Source organism: Polypterus senegalus, chromosome 7 (assembly GCF_016835505.1).
Source record: "Polypterus senegalus isolate Bchr_013 chromosome 7, ASM1683550v1, whole genome shotgun sequence".
Classification (NCBI taxonomy): Eukaryota; Metazoa; Chordata; class Cladistia; order Polypteriformes; family Polypteridae; genus Polypterus; species Polypterus senegalus.
This window is the reverse complement of record NC_053160.1, coordinates 90,387,798-90,415,381: the sequence shown is the minus strand read 5'-3', so window position 1 is coordinate 90,415,381 and position 27,584 is coordinate 90,387,798. Positions and strand designations below refer to the sequence as shown.

Sequence of the window (27,584 nt, the reverse complement as noted above, 5' to 3'; positions counted from 1 at the left end):
AGTCCGTCCGCGGCCTCCTACTCGCGCATGAGTGACAACCCCGCTCATTCCCCCAATCCCAAGACCGCCAGGTCGGACGGACCTAACCGAGATGTCGTGGATGCGAGAGAGGGCATAGGCGTTGGCGTGAAGGCCGCTGCGGCGATAAGTGACCGCGAACTCATAGGGCTGCAAGTCCAGAAACCACCTGGTGACCCTGGATTCGACTCTTTGTGGAGGGACATCCACTGAAGCGCAGAGTGATCAGTCACCAGAGTGAATTTGCGACCCAACAGGTAATACCGGAGATAAGTCACGGCCCACTTAATAGCCAGAGCTTCCCTCTCCACTGCCGCGTACCGGCTCTCTCGGTCCAGCAGTTTCCAGCTCAGGTACATTACGGGTGTTCGACACCTTCGACACTTTGGCTCAACACGGCACCCAGGCCGGTATCCGAAGCATCGGTCTGGAGGATAAAAGGCAACCCAAAATCAGGGGTCCTTAATACAGGTGCCGACGTTAGGGCCCTTTTAAGGTCATTGAATGCGTGTTCTGCCATGTCATTCCATGACACTTGTAAGGAAGCGTCTTTCTTTGTTAGGTTAGTCAAGGGTGCTGCCCTTTCAGAGAAATGGGGTACGAACCGGCGGTAGTACCCCGCCAGCCCCAAGAAAGCCTGCACCTGTCTCTTGGTATTCGGACGGGCCATTCCAGGATGTCTTTAATTTTGGAGCATTGGGGTCTCACCTGTCCTCGCCCACCAGGTAGCCTAAATACTTGGCCTCCTTTAAGCCAAAGAAACATTTACGGGGGTTAATGCGGAGGCCGGCCTTAGCCAGTGTCGCGAGGACAGCAGAGACCTGCAATAGATGTTCCTCCCAGGTGCCGGAATAGATGATGACGTCATCCAGGCAGGCGGCACTATAGGACTGGTGGGGCTTCAGCACTCTATCCACCAGACGCTGAAATGTCGCTGGGGCCCCGTGCAGCCCAAACGGGAGGACCTTGTATTGCCAATGTCCGCTAGAGGTGCTAAAGGCTGTTTTCTCTTTTGCAGATGCCGTTAAAGGAATTTGCCAATACCCTTTCGTCATGTCAAGGGTAGTCAAGTACCGAGCCGCACCCAGCCGCCGAGCAGGTCGCCAATGCGGGCATCGGGTAGCGTCGAACTTGGAGACCTGGTTTAGACGTCTAAAGTCGTTGCAGAATCTCCAGGAGCCATCCGGCTTGGAAACGAGGACGATAGGACTGGACCAAGGACTATGGCTTTCCTCTATAATGTCCATATCCAGCATCCGCTGCACCTCCAGTTCCACTTCGGCGCGTTTTGCCTCCGGGAGTCTATAGGGCCTCTCCTGGACGACTACTCCGGGGTCCGTGACTATGTCGCGGCGCAATCGGGCGAGGTCCGGCCTGGTGCCTCGCTCACTACATCGGGGATGGTGTGGATAGTCTGGGTTATCTCACGCCACTGTACGGGTGTTAACTCGTCACCGAGGTTAAGGGCAAATGTGCTAGCGAACAGGGAGAGGGATCTACTAGTGTCGGGAGACTCCTCCCGGTTTTTCCAAGGTTTTAATAAATTAATGTGGTAGATCCTCTCGCCGGTCGACGCATTCGGTTGCTTAACTAAATAGTCGACGAGCCACTTTCGTTCCTTAACCTCGTATGGCCCTTGCCAATGAGCTAGTAGCTTTGAATGGGAGGTAGGGATGAGTACCATTACTCGATCCCCCGGGCGGAACTCCCGGAGGACGGAGTTGCGGTTGTAACATCGGGCCTGCGCCGCTTGCGCAAGGGTCACGTGGTCCTTTAGGATGGGCCTGATTTTAGCGAGCCTGTCGCGCCACATACTCCAATATATTGGAGGAGGGAAGGGCCTCAGCCTCCCAGCCCTCTTTTAGTATGTCCAAAAGTCCCCGGGGTTGTCGCCCGTACAATAGCTCAAAAGGAGCGAAGCCCATTGAGGCCTGGGGCACCTCCCGGTAGGCAAAAAGCACGAGCGGCAGGAGCTGGTCCCAATTCCTGCCATCGGCGCTGACCACCTTGCGAAGCATGTGTTTAAGCGTCTGGTTAAAACGTTCTACTAGCCCGTCTGTTTGGGGGTGGTAGACAGACGTCTTTAGGTGCTTTATTCGCAGTAATTTGGCAACCTCCTTGAACGTATCTGAGGTGAAAGGAGTACCCTGGTCCGTGAGAACTTCCTTGAGGATCCCCACTCTTGAAAATAGGTGGACTAATTCCCGTGCGATACTTTTTGTATTAGCGGAGCGCAGGGGAACCGCCTCTGGGTATCGGGTTGCATAATCCACCATGACCAATATATACTTGTGGCCACGGTTTGAGGGTTCCAGGGGACCTACCAGGTCTTTCCGTATTCGGTCAAAAGGGATGTCTATCAGGGGAATCTGGACGAGAGGAGCACGGTCCCTCCTAGGAATCTGGCGAGTCTGGCACTCCGGACAGGATTGACAGAAATGCCGGACCACCTCGTTGGTCCCGGGCCAGTAAAAGCGGAGCTTGATTCTCTCCAGTGTCTTCTCGGCCTCGAGGTGGGCGCCTAGGAGGTGGGTGTGAGCCAGCTCGCATACCTCCCGCCGGAAGGTACGCGGCACTAGCAACAGTTTCCGCACCTTCCCCTCGTGGGATGCAACCCGATTCAACAGATCATTCTCCAGTGCAAAGAAGGGCTCGCGTGGCATGGAACCGTCAGCTTGTGAGCTGCCTGGAAGAACAATTGCATTCCGGAAAAAAACGGAGGGAATCGTCATTCCACTGCTCCCTTTTAAACAAGGCAGGCGTGGACCGAAATTGGTGGTCCAAATTACTTAGGGGGTCTTGTGAGCGGTTTGGGGGAAGGGTTCCCTGGCTCGTCCCTTCTCCGGCGGATACTTCCGGGTCAGAGTCCGTCGCCTGAGCAACCTCCCCCGATGTGCCTGCGCCATTTTGGCTTGCCTCAGAGCATGGCGTGGAGACTGCGGGAAGGGCGCCTCGCCCCTTCATGACCAGACCTAGCGTGGCCCCGGGAGCTGTGTTCGTCTTACCGCTTTTCCTGTGTGACCAGTCTTGCCCCAAAATTACCGGATAGGGGGGATCGGGTAACACCGCGACCATCAAGTTGGAAACTTGCCCCTTCCAGGTGATGTAACAGCGGGCGCTGCGGTAAGACTTGGCCTCCCCGTGTACACAAGTGACCTGCAAGTGCTGTGCCAGCCACTGTCGCGGTAACCCGTAACGGCGAGCGACAATGGTAATGTTGCTGCCGGAGTCAAACAAAGCCACCACCGAGTGCCCATTCAACAACACCACTCCCGTGTTTGGACTTGCCAGAGGGTGTGATGGAGTACAGTACCTTTCGGCGGCCGCCCAGGTGCAGTCCATCAGCTCTACTGTCGTGTTGAGGGGACAGGTAGGAAGAAGGTGGCTGACCTCGCCGCACTTGTAACAGCGCGGGCCTTACCCCCCGGGCTTCCGCCAGTTTGCCCTTCGTCTCCTCCAACTCCCGGGTGGTGTTGGCTTGCGCCTGCTGCAGGGCCAGGATCTGTGCATTCATCCCCTGCAGCACCGTGTTGAGGTCTTGCCCTTCGGTCATTTTTTCTCGGGCTTTTAATCCTGCCGCCTACGCCACTGTAAAAAGAAAGCACACAGTATAAAGTTTTGGGGTTTTCCAACCCCGTATATTGCGGACACTCCACAATAATCAAAAAACGGGTCAAAGATATAAACAAAATAGTTCATATGCACGACGCTGTTCAGAGGCGTTGGCGGCCATTTTATAGTGGAGGAATGCTAGGAAGGAACCGGGAAGGAACCGTGAGGGAGGATGGGACTGCTGACGTCAAGGAAGATGGCGGAGGAAGGGCAGAAGTGGACGTACTGCGGGAAGGTTACAATGGCGGAGCATCTTTTTTCCTGGAAGACAAAGGAGAAAGGTTAGTAACCCGCCACTCCCTACCGCTTAACGCCTTCAAGCGGTGCAAGGTCCGTCCGTGGCCTCCTACTCGCGCATGCGTGACAACTGTCACAAGAAGGTTTGCTGGGTCTCCCAGCACAGTCTCAGGAACATGGAGGAGATACCAGGAGATGAGCCGTTACATGAGGAGAACTGGTCAGGGTTGTTGAAGGGCATCAACCCAGCAGCAGGACTGGTATCTGCTCCTTTTTGCAAGGAGGAACATGAGGAGCCCTGCCTGAGCCCTACAAAATGACCTCCAGCTGGTTACTGGTGTGCATGTTTTGACTAAACTATCAGAAACAGACTCCATTAGGGTGGTATGAGGGTCCAGTGTCCTCTAGTGGGATCCATGATCACAGCCCATCACCATGCAGTATGGTTGGCATTCGCCAGAGAATACCACAGTTGACAGCTTTGTCATCGGTGCCCCATTCTTCTCACAGATGAGAGCAGGTTCATACTGAGCACATGTGACGGACACGAAAGAGTCTGGAGATGCCATGGGGAACGTTATGCAGCCTGCAGAATCGTCCAGCATGACCAGTTTGGAGGTGGGTCAGTGATGGTCTGGGGAGGCATATCCTTGGAAGGTCACACAGACCTCCATGTGCTAGGCAACAATACACTGACTGCTGTTAAGTACCGGGATGAAATCCTCAGGGCCTTGTTAGACCTTACATTGGTACAGTGGGCCCGGGTTCCTCCTTGTGCAGAACAATACCCAGCTTCATGTGTGTAAGAAGTTCCTGGATGACAAAGGTGTTGATGCCATTGACTGGCCCACAGGTTCCCTAGGTCTTTAATCTAATTGAGAACCTCTGGTACATTATGTATTAGTGCATCCAATGCCTCCAAGTGATGCAATTGACTGTCCAGTAGTTCATTGATGGCCTGATCCAAGTCCCAGAGGAAATCCCCCAGGACACCATTTGCCGTCTTATTAGGAGAATGCTCAGGTGTTGTTGGGAGTACATACAAGCACCTGGGGGCCATACGCTCTAAGAGTCGCATTATGAGTTGTCATGATGAAATTCACACAATGTAAATCAGCCTGTGATTTCAATTTTTGTCTTTGATGTTTGGTGTGATGGTGAATCCAGTCCTCAGTAGTTGGTGATTTTGGTTTCCATTGACCATTGTTACATCATTTTGTTTGCAACAAATTACACTGTATTACTTATAAAATTTTTTACACCTGAATATTTTGCTCACCAGGATCCAGTGTGTGATTTAAGTGTTCCTTTCATTTTTTGAACAGTGTATTTCTGCCTTATCATTTATCATCAATAAAAAATGTACTACTTCATATTAAATTTAAAATCCATACATACAGTAAAGTTTAATGAATCTTGGTGTATTTAGTTTAAAAAATTAACTCCATCACACATTTGTCACTAAGCATTTTTCTTTCTGTGATTTAATTTTTTTTTTTTATGAGATCATAAAACATTTAATGTGGTCCTTTTTTCCGTGTTACTTTATTTATCTTGAGCAGTTTTCAAAAGTTATGCCCTATAGCCTGATGTTTCGCTAGATGGCAGCAGAGTACCCCTGTTGATCGCTAAGAAGCTTTTTTTGTACTTTAATAGCTTTTATAATAAAGGCTTTACTTACTTTGTGGTACATGTTTTACAGGTAAATGTTAATTGCTGTATTAAATGTACTTAATAACTATGCTTGCATTGCTATTCAGAAATTTAATTTGCTTATTTTTTCCTTTTCTTATAGACCCAGTGTGCAAATAGCTGAGCTTCTGTACTTTATGACCATAAAAGACTTTGGTTTAGTTAAAACACAAAACGTCTTTGTTTCTGAGTCTTCAGAGGTAATAATTAAATGTCATATATGAAATTAGTGACTTTTTTAATTTATTACAAATACTTGTAATAATAGTAATAAATAATAATAAATCATTTTGGTTGACTTCAACAAATTACCATTGACAACACCTACACTTTAACCTTAAAGAATCATCATTGGTATTATAAGATTTGTCATTAGACAAGCATAGTAATGTTTTTACTTAAATGAAACATTACAATCTTTCACATTTGAAGAGCCTGGTCTTCTGTCTGCAATAGGGTGGATGTTTTGATAACTCTCTAAAAGGCATTTTAGGCTACTTTTAGTTTATTTTTGATTTCTAGGAAATATTTTGTGCTTTTTGGAATAAAAACAGAATCAATGTAAATTCTTATCTTGAACCTTTTATAAAAACTTTATTTTTAGATTTTTTCATAAAATAAAAACAACCAAAACGCTAACAAAATAATGATACTCTAACTAGAGTACCATATGAGATGCACAGAAGGCATACTAAAACTTAACAATCAATACAGCTTCCTGACTGTAACACTAGACTTTGAATGAATTTCTAAACAATTAAAATATAAAAGTTTAAAACAAGAAAAACAAGTTAATTGTTAAAAAGGAATATTTCAGTCATAATGTTTTGTTATCCTATTGGGCTGATCAGTTTATTCCATGGACCTGAATTTAATGTTTATGTTTATGTGGCTGATTTTGTAAGGTTTTGGTTTTTGCACTCACTAACACTGGTCAACTGATAGGTCAACTTCAATTCCACCTTGCATAGCCTGTAGCAATATATAGACCTAAACACAACTTGTATAGCCTTGTCAACCCAATTTTATGAGCATGAATGTTCTTTAGCATCACTTCAGGCTTTGTGGGTCATTTTACCCTATGTCCCTACATAGCCAGTGCCTGATTTTATATACGTGTGAAAAAACTGATAAAATTGCTAGGTCAGGCTTTAAACTATACTTCATCCTTATATAAATCATGCTAATGTAAAAGCAACAAGATTGATTATAGGAGACCGAAGTGGTTTTTTTTTTTTTATTGTTTTTTTATATATGCACATATACAGTGTGTGAGTGTGTATTAGTGTTAGATTATTACTAAACTTTTTACTTTGGTATTGATACGAGCTTTCGTATTTCACTACTAGTACCAAAAAGGTTCTGAAGCAAATAACAGATAATTCTAAAACCTTGTGTGTTACTCTAGCCTACCAGGTACACTGCAGCATCATGCCACACTATGCACCGCTTGCCTGTTTTTTTTTTTTAATTCCTGTAATGTTTCATGGTACTTATTGGAATGTCACCAAGGTCCCATGGTGAATTTTCTGTTTAAAATTTGTGATCTTTCAGGGTGGATTTCTACTTCAAGAACAAAATAATGTCAGCAGGGACAGTACACCCATGTCTGTGCTGGACGATTGTCACTCAGTCGGTAAATGTGATACAGCTAAAAATTTTCAGTTTTTTTAAATTGGCATGGTCCAGCAACAAGATCAGTAGCTGTAGCTGACAAGTCTGATTTACTTAAAACTAGAAGTGGCAAAATGTGACATCAGCTTAAGTACAATATTAAATGCCACTATTATGACCTTTCAAAATTAACCATCCCTTCATAAGGAATCATCCTCTTTAATAAAACCCCTGTGTGCGTCCAGGTGTCCGTGTGTGTGTGTCTGTCTTCTGGTGACGTGCACATGCGCGGGGCCACACGGCATGTGTTCAGTCTCTTCAGTCTCTTTCTGTGCATTCCCTGTGTGTGCAGAGAGAGAGAGGGGGGGAGACACACACAGGTGCGCGCACGAGAGACAGACAGACAGACTGACACGCACGCGCAAGAGACAGACACGCATGCGCGCACGCAGGCCCGCAGGCGACAGACAGGCACACACACACGCACGCAGGCGCGACACACTCACACACACACACACACACACACAGAGAGAGAGGCAGGCCCGCATGGGGGGACAGACATGCACACACACACACACACACGCACGCACGCATACACACGCGCAGGCCCGCGACAGAGACAGACAAGACACACACACACACACACAGGCGCACGCGTGCATTGTTGCAATGTTACTTTTCTTGGTTGTTTATTAGATTACAGATTTTTCAAATGTTCATTTTTTTTCCCTGTGCTTCAAACTTTTTTAAAAAAAAAAAGGTGTTTTTAGCGAGAGGGTCGTAAGGCTATAGCGCGAACTCTTGCAGTGTTAGTTTTCTCTGTTGTTCAAGGTTTTCTTAGTGTTGTTCAATGTGTTTACATTTAGTTTACTATTACGCCGTGCATTTAATGGTATTATTAACTATATTTGTGCTAAAAATCTTAAAAAATATATATTTACATACAGTTCATACGGTCTGGAATGGATTAATTGTATTTACATACAATCCTATGGGGGAAATTACTTCGGTTCCACTGTATTACTGTCCAACAAAATTACAGGAATTTTACGGAAATACAAACCAGTATTACTGAGAGAGAAAATTAAAGGCACACAATACAGTGACGCATATTACAGCCACATACAAGGTCCCTTGCCATTTAATATAGACTGTTCCTACTAATGTTTATGCACTACTGTTCTAGCGCCCGTTATTGTAACGGGCTTAATGTCTAGTTTGTAAATATTCAGCTTAGTTTTCCCACATAGAAATAAATTTTGTCCTTTTAATAATAGTTTTTGCTGAAGTGTCTAAGCATTTAAATTGTAAGTTCTTTTTGAAAATAAGTCCAAAGACAAAACAATGAGATTAGATGCAGTATTCAGTGTAAAAAAAATTAACAGAAAATATCTTATCTTTCAAAGCGCCAGTTACTGGTCTTACGTTAGCTACAGGTGAGATTATGTAAACTGAAAATAATTAAAAACTAAGAATTGTTTTAGATATTATAAATGCTCTATTGCAGCCAGCATTTTAAAATTATAAATCATAGGTTAGATGATGGATTAAAAGGCTAGTTATGGTTAAATTGTTCAGCCTTAAATATTAGACTTTGACTTGTGATCTTTATATTCTCCAACTTAATGTTCATGTTTTTTTTTAAATGCAGAGTGTATGTGCTGAGCAGTCAAAATCAGCTCAGCCACCTCATATTCCAACATCAGAACCACATGAAACACTGGAGTACAAAGCAGCCTTAGAGCTAGAAAAATGGAAGGAAATGCAAGAGGATTTGTTTGAAAATCAGGTCTGCTAATTAATCTTATTATTATTATTTTTAATTCTATACACCTGTTTAGATTAACTAAAGGCACATTCATTAGGGAACTATAAAAAATATATTCATTTTTTGCCAAATGGAACATGAAAATCTGTTGGCAGTTCAGGTTACCAAAATTAAAATCTAAAACACTGAACATTTTGCATATTTCTGAATATTTATTTGATAAATGTCTTCAGAACTGCCATTTTGTATGTATGTATTATTATTTACAGTTTTGTCATACCATTTTCTTTCTATTATGCAGATTAAGTAGGGATATGAGCATCGAGGAACTACTCAAAGACACCTTAAGCATGATCTTTGCTATATTTTTCTTTTTAAGGTGAAATAAATGTATGTAAGTTATTAAATAACATCAAAATTGGTGATGGTGCTCAAAAATACAGTAAAGCTAGAATGAAAAAAAGGCCCAGAAGTTGTTAGTATTATTGTAAAACATACTGCAGCTCTGATCCAGAAATAGAAATTGTTTTGGGCATTTTTTTCTCCAGCTTTTTCAGTCACTATTATTGGATTAAAATAATTTTTGAATTATGTTTTTGTAGCTGGAAAAGATGGTATGAAACCTAATTTATTTAATTCCATAATACACATTTTACCTGTTAAAATTATTTACTTTCTGCTGAATTTCTGCTTTTTCATTTCAAAGAACTTTCATTGGAATTTGTGTGTGTATATGTATATTTATGTGTGCATGCGTCTGCGTGTAAATCCTTCAATGTAAGTTTAGCTGTCATCTCCACCGTATTTTGTATAGATTTCTGTTGCTCTGTTCTAAGTTGTTTTCCATCTCGTACGTAATCTTGTTGTGTATTGTGATTTTAAGTAAAGCTTCAAGTACAAAGACATTCTCTAAGGAATGCCGCAGTTATAATACATTTTATTCATATACTGCCTTTCCCATGCTCAAGGCACTTCACAGAGCTTAAAAAAGAATGGCAGGGTATACAGTACATTGCATTGTACTAAACCAGATAAATAAATAAAGAAGAGTAAGATAGTAAATTTAGAGAAAAAAGCCTAACAGACAACATAATTGATGGTCTAGCACACACACAGGTTACATGAGCATCTTGACATAGAGATAAACCGAAAGAAGGGTAGTAAAGTCAGGTAGAGCTAAAAGCCTTCCTGAACAGATGAGTTTTGAGTTGTTTTTTTTTTTTTTTTAAAAAAAAGAATTCATGGAGTCAGCTAATTTAATTCATTTTGGTAGGTCATTCCAGAGTCTGGGCACTATACAGCTGAAGGCCCTGTCACCCATGGAGTGTAGATTAGTGTGGGTTACAGCAAGATTGCCAGAATCAGAGGGCCTTAGTGGGCGGACAGGAACATAGTGATGGAGATGGTCACTAATATAGTTTGGCACAAGGTCGTTTAAGGCTTTGTAGGTTATTAGTAGAATTTTATATTCAACTCTGTAAGACACAGGGAGTCAGTGAAGGCGAAGCAGGATGGGTGTTACGTGCTTGTTGCTGCTGGTCTGTGTAAGGACTCTTGCAGCTGAGTTTTGAATAAGCTGGAGTTGTGATATAAAATTAGAAGGGGTACCTGCAAGTAGGGAATTACAATAATCGATGCAGGATGTGATAAAAACATGGACAAGTTTCTCAGCTTTAAAAAAGGAGAGGAAGGAGCAAACACGTGATATGTTACGGAGGTGAAAGCAAGAAAGTTTCTTAATGTGATTTATGTGGGCGGAATAAGAAAGGGAGGAATCAAAAATGACACCAAGATTTTTTGCAGCAGAGGTAGGTCTGATGAGATCACTGCCAAGATAGACTGGGAAGGAGCTCATTTTATTAAGTTGCACTTTAGTCCCAATTTGCAAGAGTTTTGTTGCAATTTAAATTTAAAGAATTCTGTTCCATGTTCCATGTTTTAATTTCACTGAGGCAAGTTGTGAGTTGAGAAAGCTCTTATGAAGTTCCACTTTTAACATCGAAATAGAGTTGAGTGTCATCTGCATAAAAATGATAACCTAGTCCACAGCTATGAATAATATGGCCAAGGGGAAGCATCTAAATACAGAAAAGCAGAGGACCGAAGACAGAGCCCTGAGGAACTCCTTGTATGACTGCCACTGAGCTGGATCTGCTGTTGCCAAGACTAACAAACTCTTGTCTATCAGTCAGATAGGATTTGAACCACTGGAGGGCAGTGCCAGAGATACCCAACATTTTCTCCATTCTGGACAGTAGAATGTGACGTCTGACAGTGTCAAATGCTGCACTGAGGTCTAACAGAATTAATATGCCGGTTTTTCCAAAGTCTGCTGCCATAAGCAAATCATTGGTTACCTGTAGCAGAGCATTTTCACAGCAGTGCTGCACCCTACCACCAGACTGAAAGGGTTCCATCAAATTATTAAAAGTTAAGTAGTTGGTGAGTTGGGAAATAGGCCGAAAATTAAGATTGTCAGCTTCAAGACCAGACTTTTTTAACATTGGGGTTTATAGAAGCAATTTCAAAAGTGAGCAGCACAAAGCCAGTGTCAAGGTATGAGTTTGTTATTGTTGTAATTGTCGGGATTATGGCATGAAGGCAGGACTTAAGTAGTGTGGTGGGGATGGGGTCCAGTACACAAGTAGATGGCCTTATCTTACAAAGCAGATCATTAACAAAAACAGAACTTAGAGAAGGAGCTGGATGGAGTGGGAAAACAGGGAAAGATATAAACAGATGAAGTATTTATGTTAGTTGAATTATTTAAATCTTTCATTTTGTTACAGAAAAAGTGGAGGAATTTCTCACAGACTTTAGTAGAAGAGGTAGTTGGGCTAGATGCAGGTTGGAGTAGTTTATTAACTACAGAGAACAAAACCCTTGCGTTATTGTGGCCACTTTCTATTATTCTGCCATAAATGGTGTTCTTGGCAGCAGTTAGTGCTTCTCTGTAAGCTCTTTGGTGTTCAGAGAAAGCCTGGATGTGTACAGTGAGGCCATACTTACGTGACATTCTCTCAAGGCATCGGCCAGCTGCTTTCATTGATCGCAATTCTGAATTATACCAAGGAGCTGAATGCTTAAAGGAATCCTCCTTATGTTTTAAAGGAGCTTTTTATCTAATGCTGAATGAAGGGCTGTGTTATAGACTGTCTAGTGTTGATGGAATAGGTAAAGACAATAAAAGATCAGAAATGGATCCAGAAAGGATAGAGGGACAGATGTTTTTAAAGTTTCTGTAGGAAATTTGTTGTTTACATATAAGAGGAGGGAGAGTTAATGAGACAGTGAAAAGTACGTCTTTATTGTCAGAGAGTCCCAAATCAGTGCTGTAAATGTTGGCAACAGATAGTCCAGATGTACAGATCAGATCCAATATATGATCACCAGAGTGGGTGGGAAAATCAACATGTTGTATCAAGTCAAAACAGTCCAAAAAGGATAGGAATTCATTTCTCAGTTTAGATGTGGGGATGTCAATATGGATGTTAAAATCACCAAGAAGTATGACTCTCTGGGAACAGGAACTTAAGTGGGCTATAGTTCAGTCAGATCAGATAAGAAGGATGCATTGTATTTTGGAGGACGATAAAGAACAATGAGTAAAACAGGACCTTATTCTGTTATTAGATTAAGAGCCAGACACTCGAAAGACAATGGACAATCAATTGGGATTCTTTTAATGTTTAAATCCACGCTGACAATTACCGCAAGTCCTCCGCCTTGTCTGGAGCTACGAGGCTCTGTGAGGAAAGTGTAACCTGGAGGTGTCGCTTCTGTGAGGAAAGTGTAACCTGGAGGTGTCGCCTCTGTGAGAGACGCAAATTCATTCGGTTTTTGCCAACTCTCCATTAAACACAGCATATCAAGATTGGTGATATTGATGAATTCTGACAGCACCAATGCATTGCCATTAACAGATCTTGAGTTAAACAATGCAGTATTAGTTGATGAGACTTCTTTTTGCACAGAGATGTGACCAGAATTTATTTTCACATACTGTAAATTTGGCACACAGACACTTTTATTTCTAGGGCCATGAGTAGGACGGCATATTCCTGAGCAAATGCTGCCTGTGATCTTTTCATTCACAGCACGGCGGTGGTGGCAACCAGACTCACAATGTACATATTTCGGGCGCCGCAAAATACCAGTGTCTTTTAGGATATTTCAGTCAGACCATTTGCTTTTGGCAAACTGTTTAATATGAAGGAGTTTGTCACGAAAGTATTTTAGCATGATACTGAGCAATACTTATCTGATAGCAGTGGAGAAGCAGCACAGCACAGCGGAGCCGGTGAGTCGGGCGGGTGCAGTGGCGATGAGTAGCAATAGCAAAGCAGGAGGAGATAGCAGGATTTGGAGATTCCAACATACAGCCACAAACAATTAACGCTGTGGTTTTACAGGCGTGATCACCCCAGATCCACAAGCCAGGTGGGTGTGAACTTCAGATCAGTTCTTAGTCATAAAGCACAATAAAATGAATCGAGTGCAGACCAGCATAGCAACAATAATCAAGGAGACAGATCATCCCATGCTCCTAGATCGCCAGGTACAAAGAAATGTTCGTAGGTCTCATCCTGTTATCCACAGATTCTGTTGTTTCCAGTCAAGGTAAAGTCCATAAAATTTAATCCAAACCCATACAATTCAAGTCAGCTGCATCCATGAACTATACATACAATAAAGAAATAAAACAAGCGTAAAAAAGTGCAGGATTAAGGCAAATTTTACGAAAAGTGTTGTTAACATTGGAGGAGCAGCAACAGCATGCGTGCGCCAGCGTCCCCTCATCATGACTAGAGAGAAAAAAATAATTTTATAATGATAATAATGATGACATTTCATGGATGGTGTGACTGTTAAATGATTAACGTTTCCAATGCACATTTAGTAGTTATTTTTTTCTTGCATGCATTTATCGTCATAAAGTCATTTATCTTATAACACGATATATGCAAAAAATAGATTATTATATTAATGTGTTTAATGTAACATGTACATGGAAAATAGAATATTGTCTTAATGCATTCCATGCTTAAATCATATTAAATTAACTTACAATGTTTAGTTTTATCCTGATAATTGAAAAGATATCCAAAATAACTTCAGGCTGAACATGGTGAACATTCAGGTGCATTGTAAAAAAGTAAATAATATTTTAGTTATAATTTGAATTAATTGGTTGTAGTTTTGTCATTTTTATAATTTAAACAGGTAAAACAGAAGGAACTTGCTTACCTACAAGCCTTAGCCGAAGAATGGAATAAAAGAGAGCGTGAGAGAGAAGCACTTGTAAAGAAAAAAGTAAGTTATGTCACCATATTTAATTATTGTTGGGAGTTCTTCTGTAACATGACAGAGCTGAAATAGAATTATCAGTAAATAAAGTTGTGTAAAATAAAAATTACATAGGGAGAGTTTCTGTATTATATTTTTGTTTTATTCCGTGTCTGTAGTGGTAAACACTTTAAAAAACTCTTTTGAACATCAGCATCTTGGAATGGTAGAACTTTTATTATCATTTGAGCAATGGCCATAATTAAATTTAATAGAAAGTTGTATATTTGAGAAATAACATGATATGTTTAACTATTCTTTAAGCAAACAGGTCAGAAATATTATTGGGTAAACCTGACAACCAAAAAACGTCTGTGACCAAACTGTATTATATATGAATCCATTACTTATGTAGTTGAAAATCATAAAAAAGCAGAGCATTTTCATTAATTTTCATTTATATATCCAATGTACTTCACTTGGGACCAAAATTTCAGAATTATGTTGATCAGAAAATAATCACATTCTTTGCCTTTTTAATTTCCCATCTATTGATCCATTTTCAGAACACCTTTATAATGTGCATGTCACACTCACAATAATTTGAGTAACAACTGCTTGTTTTACCAGGGCCTTACTCTGTTCCAGATTAGATTACACTTTAGATTATCTTCTTTCCACTTAGTTAAATTCTAAACTGTCTTTTAAAGACATTGGAACTGTGCACTTAAAAATTCTTGGCTTTTGGATGATCACTGTGTTATTAGTTCTTATCTTTTCAAGCATATTCTTTATAGTTCTCATGATGGTTGCGTACATTTCTGTGGTAATTAAGCACAAATGCAGGTCAGAGTTTTCCTGGCAGTGGACAGCATGCATACTGAGAACACTGTGATCCCCCTGGAACTCTTGCAATGGTCAGTACCAGAATAGATGGAAAAAAAATCCACCCTAGACTGGAACCTGTACCCAAAGCTTAAACAAGGTTTGAGGAAGTCTGACTGCCATGAATTCTGCAATCTGATATTCCATTTGAGACAACTAGCTTCCCAAATGTGAAATTACACCTCTGTAATATCTAGGAGTAGAGGTGGTAAGACCAGAAATAGTATCACAATACATTTTGAAAATTATGATGGTTTTGGCAAATATGTATATATACTTTTAAGAATGAAGCACATTTTTAAAATAAATAACAGATGTACTACTAATTGATTGATTGTGCACATAGTAATGCTACTTATTTGTCAAAATGCTTTTTGACACTATTTGGATTGATTCACTTGCAGGTACTTGCCTCTCCAGGTTAAACCAATAAAGGTGCAGTTTTTTTTTTTGCTGTTACTCACCCTGCCACCCAAGCAAATGCACTACTGGACACAAAATTTTCCTGTTCAATGCTCCGAGTTTCAAATGACTTTAAACATACGTGTTGTCAAAATCTCTTAGTACAGTGTGGTACTGCTGTGCACGAGAGCCAGAATTGACTCGCCAGATTAAATTACAAACTGTAGCACTCTGGGCAGTATTTTCATAGGGATAAACTCGCTTGCTGCACACAGTTTTTGTATAAGTACATACTCAGAAGCATTACTTTAAGACACTAATATACCAACATAAAGCCACATTGCTCATTTTCCTTTGAATGCAGATTTGTATGTTTTTTGATAAGATGAATTTTACATTTATATATGTTTCCAAGTCTTCTAGTAATTTTAAGCAACTAGCAAAACATTTTTAAAACAATCCATACCATAAAAAGAACTTCATTCAGTATACAAACTAGATCAACTGATATATTGCTTACCCCTAGTAATATCCACTAATAACCTTATTGTAGCCAGTCAGCTTTTTGAACATGATATAGCTGGGATAGACTTTGGTTCCCCATGACCGTGAACTGGATTTAACAGTTTCAGAATCTTGTGCTTGTATGAAATAAACAAGAGGAATAATTTACTCATTGCAGAATTATTAGTAAAAGATGTATTATTTGTTTGAATTATTTTGCTTATACAGTATGGAATTGGTTTTAATTTCCTCTGCTGGAGATCTTCTTGGGTAGCACCACTTTTTTGGGCTTCTGACTGTCTTTTGAAAGAAAGCAGAACATGCTTTTAGGCATCCAGAGTTGTCATTCGTCTGTTGTTGTCACTGTGTTCCCATCACCGCAATTAGGCAAAGAGAATTATCAACACACCATAAAGAACCTTAAGGATGCCCTGGATTCCAACATATGGAGACATGATCTTTTCCCTAAAAAAACCTTGCAACTTCATCTGGCCCTTCTGCAGAAAGGGGATAACATCCAGCAATTGCAACAATTTAGATGCTTATTATCACTTATTGAGAAGTTAATTAAGAGACAACTACTCAACAAAATTGAGTCCCTTCTGCACCTTTACCATTTTGTATACAGTGCAAAGAGTGGTGTGGAGGGTAACACAGCAACACTTTACAGTATGAACACTCGGAAGGATCAAAAAACAATGCAAGATTGCCATTTATAGACTTTTTGTTATCTTTTAACATGATCCAGTCCCACATTGATTGATCTGTTCTGTTTGGACCCTAGCTTAGTGGGGTGGATTCTGGACTTTTTAACAAACATTGCACAAAGAGTTGTTGTTAATTACTGTTTCTCTTATAGCTTAAGTACATTTGTTGGTACTCTGCAAGGGTTCTGCCTAGCTCCTCTTTTGTTTGTCTTATATACAAATGGCTGCAGGAGTTCACACAAGAATAATCATAAAGTATCCTGAAATTTGCAGACCACTCTGTCCTTGTGAGTCTTTTACAAGATAAGGAAGACCGCCATGGACCTATGGTTGATGAATTTGTAAAATGATGTGATCACTCCAATTTATGACAAGATATTTCTAAGACAAAAGATATGGTGGTAGATTTCAGGTGCTCCCCACTATCCACTGTCTCAACTTTATTTAAAGGGGAGATGGTAGGTAGATATCCATCAGTCTTAGGAGACTATGGAGTTGAGTGCTCTGTTCAACTTCTAATACAGCATCTGTTATGACTTAGCAGGTCTGGCAGACTACTGCACTTGTTGAGAACAAAGTCTGTTGGCATTTTTTCTGGTAAGATGTTTAGCCTTTCTTCTTAGATGTTTTACCTCTGTCTGTTGTGCAAGTGATTCTTTGAAATGAGAGAGGCATTTTTGCACTGCCTGCCTCCCGGATTGCTGTTCACAGGCTATGCGTTCTCATGTGTCTGTGTCTAAGGACTTCATGTCTCTCTTACAGACATCTTTGAATCACAACTGTGGTCAGCCTGCTGGCCTTTTCCAATTTACCAGTTCTCCATACAATAGGTCCCTGAGTATTCGGCCAACACCCATCTGAGCAACATGTCCAAGCTGATGCATCTGTCTTTGCTTCAGGGCCATGTATGTGCTACCGATCCTGGCCTTCTGAAGGACAGCATTGTTGCAGACTTTGTCCTGCCAAGCGATATTGAGGATTCACCTGAAGTAGTGCATGTGGAATTAGTAGAGCTTTCGTTCATGCCTGGTATGCAGTGTCCAAGTTTTGCCATAACATAGGTTGCTCATGACACAGACTTTGTAGACTTGGACCTTTGTGTATTCTGTGAGCCTGCTTTTGCTCCACGCTCTTTTGTTTAGTTTGGACATGGTAGTAGCAGTTTCATCGATACATTTATTTAATCGGCTTCAAACGAGAGGGAGTCTGAGGTGGTTGAGCTCAGGTATACAAATTCATGGACAACCTCCATTTCATGATTGGAGATTTTGATGTTGGGCAAATGGTCCACGTTCTGCCCCATGACCTGTGTTTTTGTCCGACTAATTGTGAGACTTAAGTCACAACAAGCTCCACTGAAGCAGTCCAGAAGTAGTTTGAGGCCATCAAACGAGTCAGCAGTAATTGCTGCATCATTTGCAAAAAGAAAGTCATGCTGGCACTTCACCTGAACCTTAGTTTTAACCTTTAGCCTGGAGAGTTTGAAGAGCTTTCCGTCTGACCTTGTGCGATGGTAGATGCCCTCTGTAGGAGATCCATAGGAGTGCTTCGATAAAACTGAAAAAAACATCCCAAAAAGTGTGGGGGCAAGAACACAACCCTGCTTTACTCCACTTTGTATGTTGACAGTGCCAGATGTTAAGCCATTAAAGACCACTATGATTGAAGAATGCAGTTGCTCACTTTTTTAAATCGTCATTGAAGCCAGGTATCATAGTCCTGACAGTGCAGTACAGCAATACAAATATTTGGAAATAATTATTGATAACAAACTATACTTCAATATTAACACAGAGCAAATTTGTTAAAAGGGTCACTACTTTTCTTTCTTAGGAAACTCAATTATTTTAAAGTAGACAAAACTATAATAACTTTTTTTTTTTTTTTTTTAAACAAGTCCTTTATTGAATCCATTGTTACATTTGCTTTTATCTGTTGGTTTGGTCAACCTCGGCAAAAAGAATATAAACCATCTTAACAACATTATAAAAATTAGTCGTAAAATTATTGGTTTACAGCAGACCTTGTATCACTGAAACGTATTGCAGACAAGTTAGAAAGGTTTCTTTTAGACAGATATTATCCTGTTTTTTTGTCAGCTGTTGCCACCAGGCGTCAGATTTAGGTTTCCAAAGGTAAAGAGCAACTGGTTTAAGAACTCTTTTATTCCTAGAACTATAAGCATTTTAAATTTAGTTACTATTAGGGATACTGCTAAATGTTAAATTCTGTGTCATTGTTTTGTGCACTTTTGAAAGTAATTATTCTTTTTTGTACTAATCTTGAGTGTGTGTTTATGCAATAACATTGGTTGTCAAAATGTCTTTGTTTACCTATTGGATCTCTGTAGCAATGTCTTCTGTTTTTGTACTTCCCTGCTGTAGACAAGATTCCCTCTGAGAGAATAAAGTCTATATAACCTAAGCACCCAAGGTTTTTAAAAGTGGTTGCTGCAAGAGATGGTGTTATGAAATATTGAAACACTGCATGATCACTGTTAATATTCACAGTTTTTATTGTTTTCCAATTCTCTCTTTTTTTTTTTTATTTTAGAAGTGATCTTTGTAATTTCACTCCAGTAATGAGTGTTAGGTTTATGGTTTCACTCAGTATATGTTATTAAATATAAAATTGTCAACTAATTTCGCTTATTCCATAGGTAGCAGAGTACACTGCTCTCCAGGAACAGCTTCAGAAAACCTATGCTGATCTGGAAAAAAGAGAACAGCACCTTGCCTTTTCTGAATTAGAGGTTGGTGTGGAGTTGTGCTTTTTTTTTAATAAACCAGATGGTTGTGCATATGTTCTATTTGACTTAATTACTTCATCACAGAAAATAAAGAAAGAACATTAAAACCTTGTGAAAACCTAAAGCAATAATCCTAATTTGCTGTGTATGGAATGGCCTAGTTCCTACTGAAGGAGATAGTTGCCCTCCTTTTTCCTCAGCTGTTTCAAAACTGTAGCTTAACTGTCTTACTTTAATTTACATCTCTACCTCTACGCCAGCTAGCCTTTGCTCTTTGCTTTTACACTTGTAATTTGTACATCACCAGTTATAGGTGATCATTTAACATCTATGTTGGTTGTCACTCCAAGTTTTAAGTATAATATTGAGCTATTACAGCCAAAAGACTCTACATACAGACCTACCCAACCTAGAGCCACCTACCTTCAGTGTAGAGTTCTGTTACGTTTTTCTTATGGAATAATGGGAATCGGGAAGGAAATTTATAGGGAGCCTCCAACCTTAAACACAACATGGTTGTACTCCTAACAATGCTCCTTTGTCACTGAGCAAATATCATGGGACTCTATGGAGCATATGACTGCAACCAGTTGTTGTGCTTAGTGACATTTAATATTTCTTTATTGCTGTATGTTACTTACCATATCTTTCTTTATACATGCTGACTCCAACTTAACAACACATTATCTAATACACAGTGACATTTTGTTAATCTTTGTATCAATTCAGTCACTTGCTTTAAGTTTAGTATTTAATGTTTTCCTTTCTTTATAAATGATATGCAGATATTTGATAATTTACACTGCCAAACGAAATGGTATAATTATTACGAATTAAAACCAGCTTTGTCACTTGTAGGTAGTAGAAGTGAGCTAAAGTTTTTCGTTTTTCTCTCTCTCTCTTTTTCCCCTCTCTCTGTATTTATTTTTAATTGGGATTTTCATAGGTGGTTTGGATAATTTACATTTTCTCATTTGGCTGACATTTTTATCCAAATCGTTACAATGTTTGGAATACAATTGTTTACATTTCATTTATTTTTCTAATTGGAGCACAGGCAGATTAAGTGACTTGCTCTTGCTTAGTATCAGTAGCAGGATTTGAACCCACAATCTCAATGTTTGAAGTCCAAAACCTTAACCACTACACCATGCTGCCTGCCTCTACTCCCAAGATAGTTTTATTTGACAAATACATATTTGTGTGCAGATGTCTAAACATGGGTTATTTACATTTTTTATGAGTGAAAATTTAATCATATAGTCTACACACTTATTTCAAATGCTGTAGTGCATAACTCTAAACTACCAAGCACTTTCCCTCACTTTGGCGCCGTTTATAAATATAATTATTTTTTAAAAATTTCAGTAAGGCCTTCCTGGGTACCCCTGGAAAATTGCTGTTAAACCGATGATGATGATTTAAAATTTAGATGATGATGATTTAAAATTTACAAAAAATTATTCATATTGTCCCTTGCCAGGCCAGACTGCAACACCTCCCATTTTAACAGAGGTGCTGCAATGTACAGCGATAGCACAAGACATGGTGCCAATCAACATAATTGACAGCAAAAACTGCTTATCAGTTATTTGAACTAGAATACCACTTTCCATCTAGAGGCACTGTAACAAGACATTTGACAAATATTTTGTTATGAAGAAATAAAAGCTGTAAACTCCACTCACCCTAGCCGGAAAGCTTGCACGCGCAACACTATTGGAATGAACTAACAGCTGAGAATTATTTAACAATGATGTGCTGCTACTTAGATAAAGACTGATAGAGGATGCTGGACGCAGCTATAGATACAAGATTTTCCAGCTATATGTACAGGTGATAGCCTTGATAAGAATGTAACTGCTATCATATAGACATGAGGATTTGTAGGAAAAACGGTTTGTTTCATGTGTTTCTAATATTGCACAAAACTGGAAGGATTCTAATTTATCATCCCACATATATGTTAATGATGGCATGAGGATACCAGAGTATACCTGGTACTTGGGCCCTCTGGAATAGCTGCTCATGTAATTAGGATGTTGCTTTTCCTAAACTGATTTAAAAATCTTTTTTAATGTAAAGAAAGAGTTTTTGACTTACCATAAAAATGGATTCTTAATACATGTATGTATAATACAAAAAAAAAAACCTTTTCTGCTAAATTTATCTCATTTTTATGTGTTATTAAGCAGGGTGTCTCTTTTTAACAATTACTAGTTATTACTTGATAGAAAGGAGCCAACTTTTGAATTTAAAATGTGAAAAACATTTGTGTCCTTGGTACAGGTACATAATATGGCCAGTCTTCTTTATCTTTATTGGCCAAAAATGGCATAAATACAGAACTTCAGACATCAATGAATTATATACATTTGTGCTCATTGTATTTACATGGAGATGAGTGTTAATAGGTCTTAATGAAGTTCAACATCTTATCCAAACATCTAAAGATTTCAGTTTTTTCAATTTTCAATGTGCTCATTAATGATTACAGTGCTTCCAAGTTTAGAAGACACAGTCAAGTATAGAGAACTGACAATGAAATGTAATTTTTTGAATTAAGCATTTATATCACTGGTAGTCCTTTTGTAATGTTTATGAAGAGGTACATTATATTTTCAGCACAGATACACCATCTTAGATAGATAGATACATACTTTATTAATCCCAAGGGGAAATTCACTTTTTTTTTTAAGATAGATAAATAATCCTAACTGTCTTTGAACAGTTACAACCAAAATACCTTGGTATAAACCAGTATTCATATATCTGATCAATCATCCTCTAGAAGCAGGATAAAGTATCTTTTTACCATGGACTACTTAGCTAACCTAGTCTCTCCTTTAATATTTGAAAATAGTATGTTTTAGTTTGTTTCTGATATGGAACTTTTAATTGCAAATAGGATTATTTGCTCCTGTATTTTTTATTTGCCTTTAAATTTGATCTTTTTAAATATTTTTGTGTATGAAATATATAATTCCTGTTGCTGCTATTCAGTTGAATACTGTTTTTGAAAATAAAAGTGTAAACGATATAATAAATTTGTTTAGAAATATACAAATTTTTTTTTTTTTTTTTTAAAGAACATGACAATTATTTTTTCAGCTTGGTGGTTGTCATGTAATGTAAGGTTGCATAATCAAATTTTCCTTTGCATCTTAATTAAGCATATAAATCATTATGAAAAAGAATTCAGCAAGTTGGTTCTGGCTATGGAAAATATATGTAGAGTAAGTGCACCACTACTCCTATTTGAAAAAGAGGATTTAGAAAGTGAGTAAATACATATTTCTGGAAGAGAACTTTAATTTAACTGTACTTACACAGTATGCTGTTTTTTTATTTTTGTTAGATAATACAAAATAAAATGTTTTTATATTAAAGGTTAAATACACATTATTATATTTTTTCTGAAGCTGAAGAAAATGAGGAAGGAAATGCAGTCTGACCATGAACGTGGAATGAGAGAGTTACAGGACACCAGCAGACGAATTCGGGAAGATTGTGCCCATCAAGTTGAGTTGGAGAGGTTAAAGGCTAAACAGCTGGAAGATGATAAGCACCGTCTTCAACAGCAGGTAATACATTTTTTAAATGTTGACTCTGATCAGATATTGACTTAAAAAGTTGTATTTTATTCTAGTATACCCATGAAAGAGTGATGCTTTGGAGTGCAGGTCTTAATTATTGGATAAGCTATAAGAAGTAGACAGTTTAGGTGAGTGTATGAATTCCCTCTTAGGAAAAAGAATTATAGTTCAGATGAATGAACAAGTAATGGTCTTCTTTCTAGATCTTATATTAGTGCATTTGACACTGCTAAATACACTTCTACCTAGAAAAGAGATTTTGTCTAACCACAAAACCTTTATTTGTTGTATATCCTTTTGCTTTCCTAATGTGATTGCTCACTTTCAGCACTCTCATTCAATAGTGTATCTCTTCATGTAGCAGGTTTTATGAAAGGATGAAGGCAGTTTTTCTAATTTTACCGTATTGTAAAACATATTTAGAAGTATAATATATTAAAGGGTTATAGATTTCCAGAGGCTCTATTGACAACAAAAGGTGCAAGCTGGAAAGCATCACATAACTTTTGATCATAGAGAAAACCAGGGTTCCCATATATATTGAGCTCCACAGTGCCAGGCAGTGAACACAGGGCCCACTAGAGGATGTTGGGAACTCGGGTGACGCTCATGAATTCTATTTCTGATTGTTTGGTCAGAGACATTCACACCAGTGGTCTGCTGGAAGTTATTTTATAGGGTTCTGCCAGTGCTCATCCTGTTCCTCGTTGCCCAAAGGAGCAGATACCGGTCCTGTTGATGGGTTAAGGACCTTCTGCAGCCTTGTCCAGCTCTCCTAGAATAACTGCCTGTCACCTGAAATCTCCTTCATGCCATTGAGACTGTGCTGGGAGACACAGAAAACCTTCTGGCAATGGCACATATTCATGTGCTATCCTGGAGAACTTGGACTACCTGTGGAACCTCTGTAAGGTCCAGGTATAACCTCATGCTACCAGTAGTGACACGGACTGTAGCCAAATGCAAAACTAGTGAAAAACAGTCGGAAAAATGTTAGTGGCCTCCACCTGTTAAACCATTCCTGTTTTGGGGGGTTATCTAATGGTTGCCCCTCTAGTGCACATGTAATTTCATTAACATCAAAGCAGCTGATGTATGTGTATATATATACATATATACATACATATATACATATATATATACATATATATATATATACAGGTGCCGGTCATAAAATTAGAATATCATGAAAAAGTTGATTTATTTCAGTAATTCCATTCAAAAAGTGAAACTTGTATATTAGATTCATTCATTACACACAGACTGATGTATTTCAAATGTTTATTTCTTTTAATTTTGATGATTATAACTGACAACTAATGAAAGTCCCGAATTCAGTATCTCGGAAAATTAGAATATAAATTAGGACCAATGCAAAAAAAGGATTTTTAGAAATGTTGGCCAACTGAAAAGTATGAACATGAAAAGTATAAGCATGTACAGCACTCAGTCTTTAGTTCGGCCTCCTTTGGCCTGGATTACTGCAGCAATGCGGCATGGCATGGAGTCGATCCGTCTGTGGCACTGCTCAGGTGTTATGAGAGCCCATGTTGCTCTAATAGTGGCCTTCAGCTCTTCTGAATTGTTGGGTCTGGCGTATTGCATCTTCCTCTTCACAATACCCCATAGATTTTCTATGGGGTTAAGGTCAGGTGAGCTTGCTGGCCAATCAAGAACAGGGTTACTATGGTCCTTAAACCAGGTACTGGTAGTTTTGTCACTTTGTGCAGGTGCCAGGTCCTGTTGGAAAATGAAATCTGCATCTCCATAAAGTTCGTCAGCAGCAGGAAGCATGAAGTGCTCTAAAACTTCCTGGTAGACGGCTGCGTTGACCTTGGACCCCAGAAAACACAATGGACCAATACCAGCAGATGACATGGCACCCCAAACCATCACTGACTGTGGAAACGTTACACTTGACCTCAAGCAACATGGATTCTGTGCCTCTCCTCTCTTCCTCCAGACTCTGGGACCTTGATTTCCAAAGGAAATGCAGAGAAGAGCCAAGCAAAATGACACCTTTTATTGGCTAAATAAAAAGATTACAATATGCAAGCTTTCGAGACAACTCGGGCCCCTTCTTCAGGCAAGATGTAATCAACATCTACTTTCATCAGAGAGCATAACTTTGGACCAGTCAGCAGCAGTCCAGTTGAGACGCTTCTGACGCTGTCTCTTGTTCAAGAATGGCTTGACGCAAGGAATGTGACAGCTAAAACCCATGTCTTACATACGTCTGTGCGTGGTGGTTTTTGAAGCACTGAGTCCAGCTGCAGTCCACTCTTTGTGAATCTCCCCCACAGTTTTGAATGGGTTTTGTTTCAAAATCCTCTCCAGGGTGCGGTTATCCATATTGCTTGTACACTTTTTTCTACCACATTTTGTCCTTCCATTTGCCTCTCTATTAATGTGCTTGGACACAGACCTCTGTGAACAGCCAGCATCTTTAGCAATGACCTTTTGTGTCTTGCCCTCCTTGTGCAAGGTGTTAATGGTCGTCTTTTGGACAACTGTCAAGTCAGAAGTCTTCCCCATAATTGTGTAGCCTACAGAACTAGACTGAGAGACCATTTAAAGGCTTTTGCAGGTGTTTTGAGTTAATTAGCTGATTAGAGTGTGGCACCAGATGTCTTCAATATTGAACCTTTTCACAATATTCTAATTTTCCGAGATACTAAATTTGGGACTTTCATTAGTTGTTAGTTATAATCATCAAAATTAAAAGAAATAAACATTTGAAATACATCAGTCAGTGTGTAATGAATGAATCTAATATACAAGTTTCGCTTGTTGATTGGAATTACTGAAATAAATCAACGTTGTCATGTTATTCTAATTTTATGACCGGCACCTGTATGTGTGTGTGTGTGTGTGTGTGTGTATGTATATATATATATATGTATATGTATATGTATATATGTATATGTATGTATATATATATGTATATGTATATATGTATATATATATATGTATATGTATATGTATTTATATGTATATATATATCTATACATATATATATATCTATCCTAATAAAAGGCAAAGCCCTCACTCACTGACTCACTGACTCATCACTAATTCTCCAACTACCCGTGTGGGTGGAAGGCTGAAATTTGGCAGGTTCATTCCTTACAGCTTCCTTACAAAAGTTGGGCAGGTTTTATATCGAAATTCTACGCAGTAATGGTCATAACTGGAAGCAGTTTTTCTCCATTTACTGTAATGGAGATGAGCTTAAACGCCGTGGGGCGGAGTTTCGGTGACATCATCACGCCTCCCACGTAATCACGCAGTACATAGAAAACCAGGCAGACCTCAAAAAAGCGCTGAAGAAAACATGCATTATATAATTGAGAAGGCAGCGAAACAATAAGAAGCGAAGCGAGTGACATATACAACCATATTCATGAGTTCTGCTACTTCGGAAACAAAGCACGATGTAAACCTACACTTTAAATTAAGTTCATAGACAGGCTGCCGCTGGTGTTTGTAATTTAGTGCCTGCCCATATAAGGTCAGTCCGTCCAGCGGCAATCCAATAGCAAACTGCCACGGGTAAATATTCACGGGTGAAGGACTGTGTTTATGGAGAGGAAGATGAGATGGTCAGGTGGTGTTTGACACAAACTCAGCTAAACTGCGTAGAGAAAGTTTTAAGTGCCAGGACTAAGGTAACATTAAATACAGCCACGGACATAGCATCGAGATGGCACCAGCACAGCTGGGAACCTTCGATGCGGTACACCGAAGGCTCACGGAACTGGACGAGTGCACAGATAAAAGGCAACAGTTCTAAAGAGCGCTGAACAAAACCGAATTACACAATTGAAAAGGCAGCAAAAATATGAAGCGCCTGATAAGCATATTCATAAATCCAGCTACTGCGGAAACAAAGCACACGGTGGAAAAGTCAATGTCCCGCTAAAGGAAGACAGTGTAAAAAAAAAACCCGCATGCAGTGTGTCAGGTCTCAGATAAAGAAAAAGACGAGCTGTTTATTGATGCAGTAAGAAACGAATCGATGAAAGAAACCTGTCATCTTTACAACGATTGACAAACACGGAATGTAACTTGAACACAACACATCCTACAAATACGAGCCTGATTGAAAGAAATAATGATAATCAAATCCTTGATGACAGCAACACTCAGTAACACTCACAAAACAAATGCTGACAGTCATGTTACGTTATTTTTAAAATGTTCCCTTTTCTTTTTCTAGCTTTTTTAACACACTACTTCTCCCTGCGATCTATACGCTGGTATATATATATGTATACATATTCAATAATGGATACTTTATTAGCCATCAATGATTGTTTTGGTAAAGCCATACTCAGTGTATTCATTAGATGAACAGTAAAAAGTAAGAGCGAGGGAGGATGCAGGCTGTAGTCTTGCGCGTCAACTCTATCTGAATTGCGCGATCACATTTCAAAAAATCTTTTCAAGTTCTATTTAGTCCATATTTGTCAATCTCAAGGGCCACGGGCCACATCCGACCCGGCGTGTAATTA

The 27,584-nt window shown here is 39.5% G+C and overlaps 1 protein-coding gene across 1 annotated transcript in view; it reads left to right on the top strand.

Annotated features, from left to right (window-relative positions):
* Positions 1 to 27,584, top strand: part of LOC120532710 (centrosomal protein of 120 kDa) — a 142,943-nt gene that overhangs the window by 50,997 nt on the left and 64,362 nt on the right. The window contains exons 13-17 of the mRNA XM_039759011.1: positions 5,663 to 5,759; positions 8,825 to 8,962; positions 14,165 to 14,254; positions 19,385 to 19,477; positions 22,897 to 23,058. Coding sequence (XP_039614945.1) covers positions 5,663 to 5,759; positions 8,825 to 8,962; positions 14,165 to 14,254; positions 19,385 to 19,477; positions 22,897 to 23,058 — 580 coding nt within the window. The remainder of the gene's footprint in view (positions 1 to 5,662; positions 5,760 to 8,824; positions 8,963 to 14,164; positions 14,255 to 19,384; positions 19,478 to 22,896; positions 23,059 to 27,584) is intronic.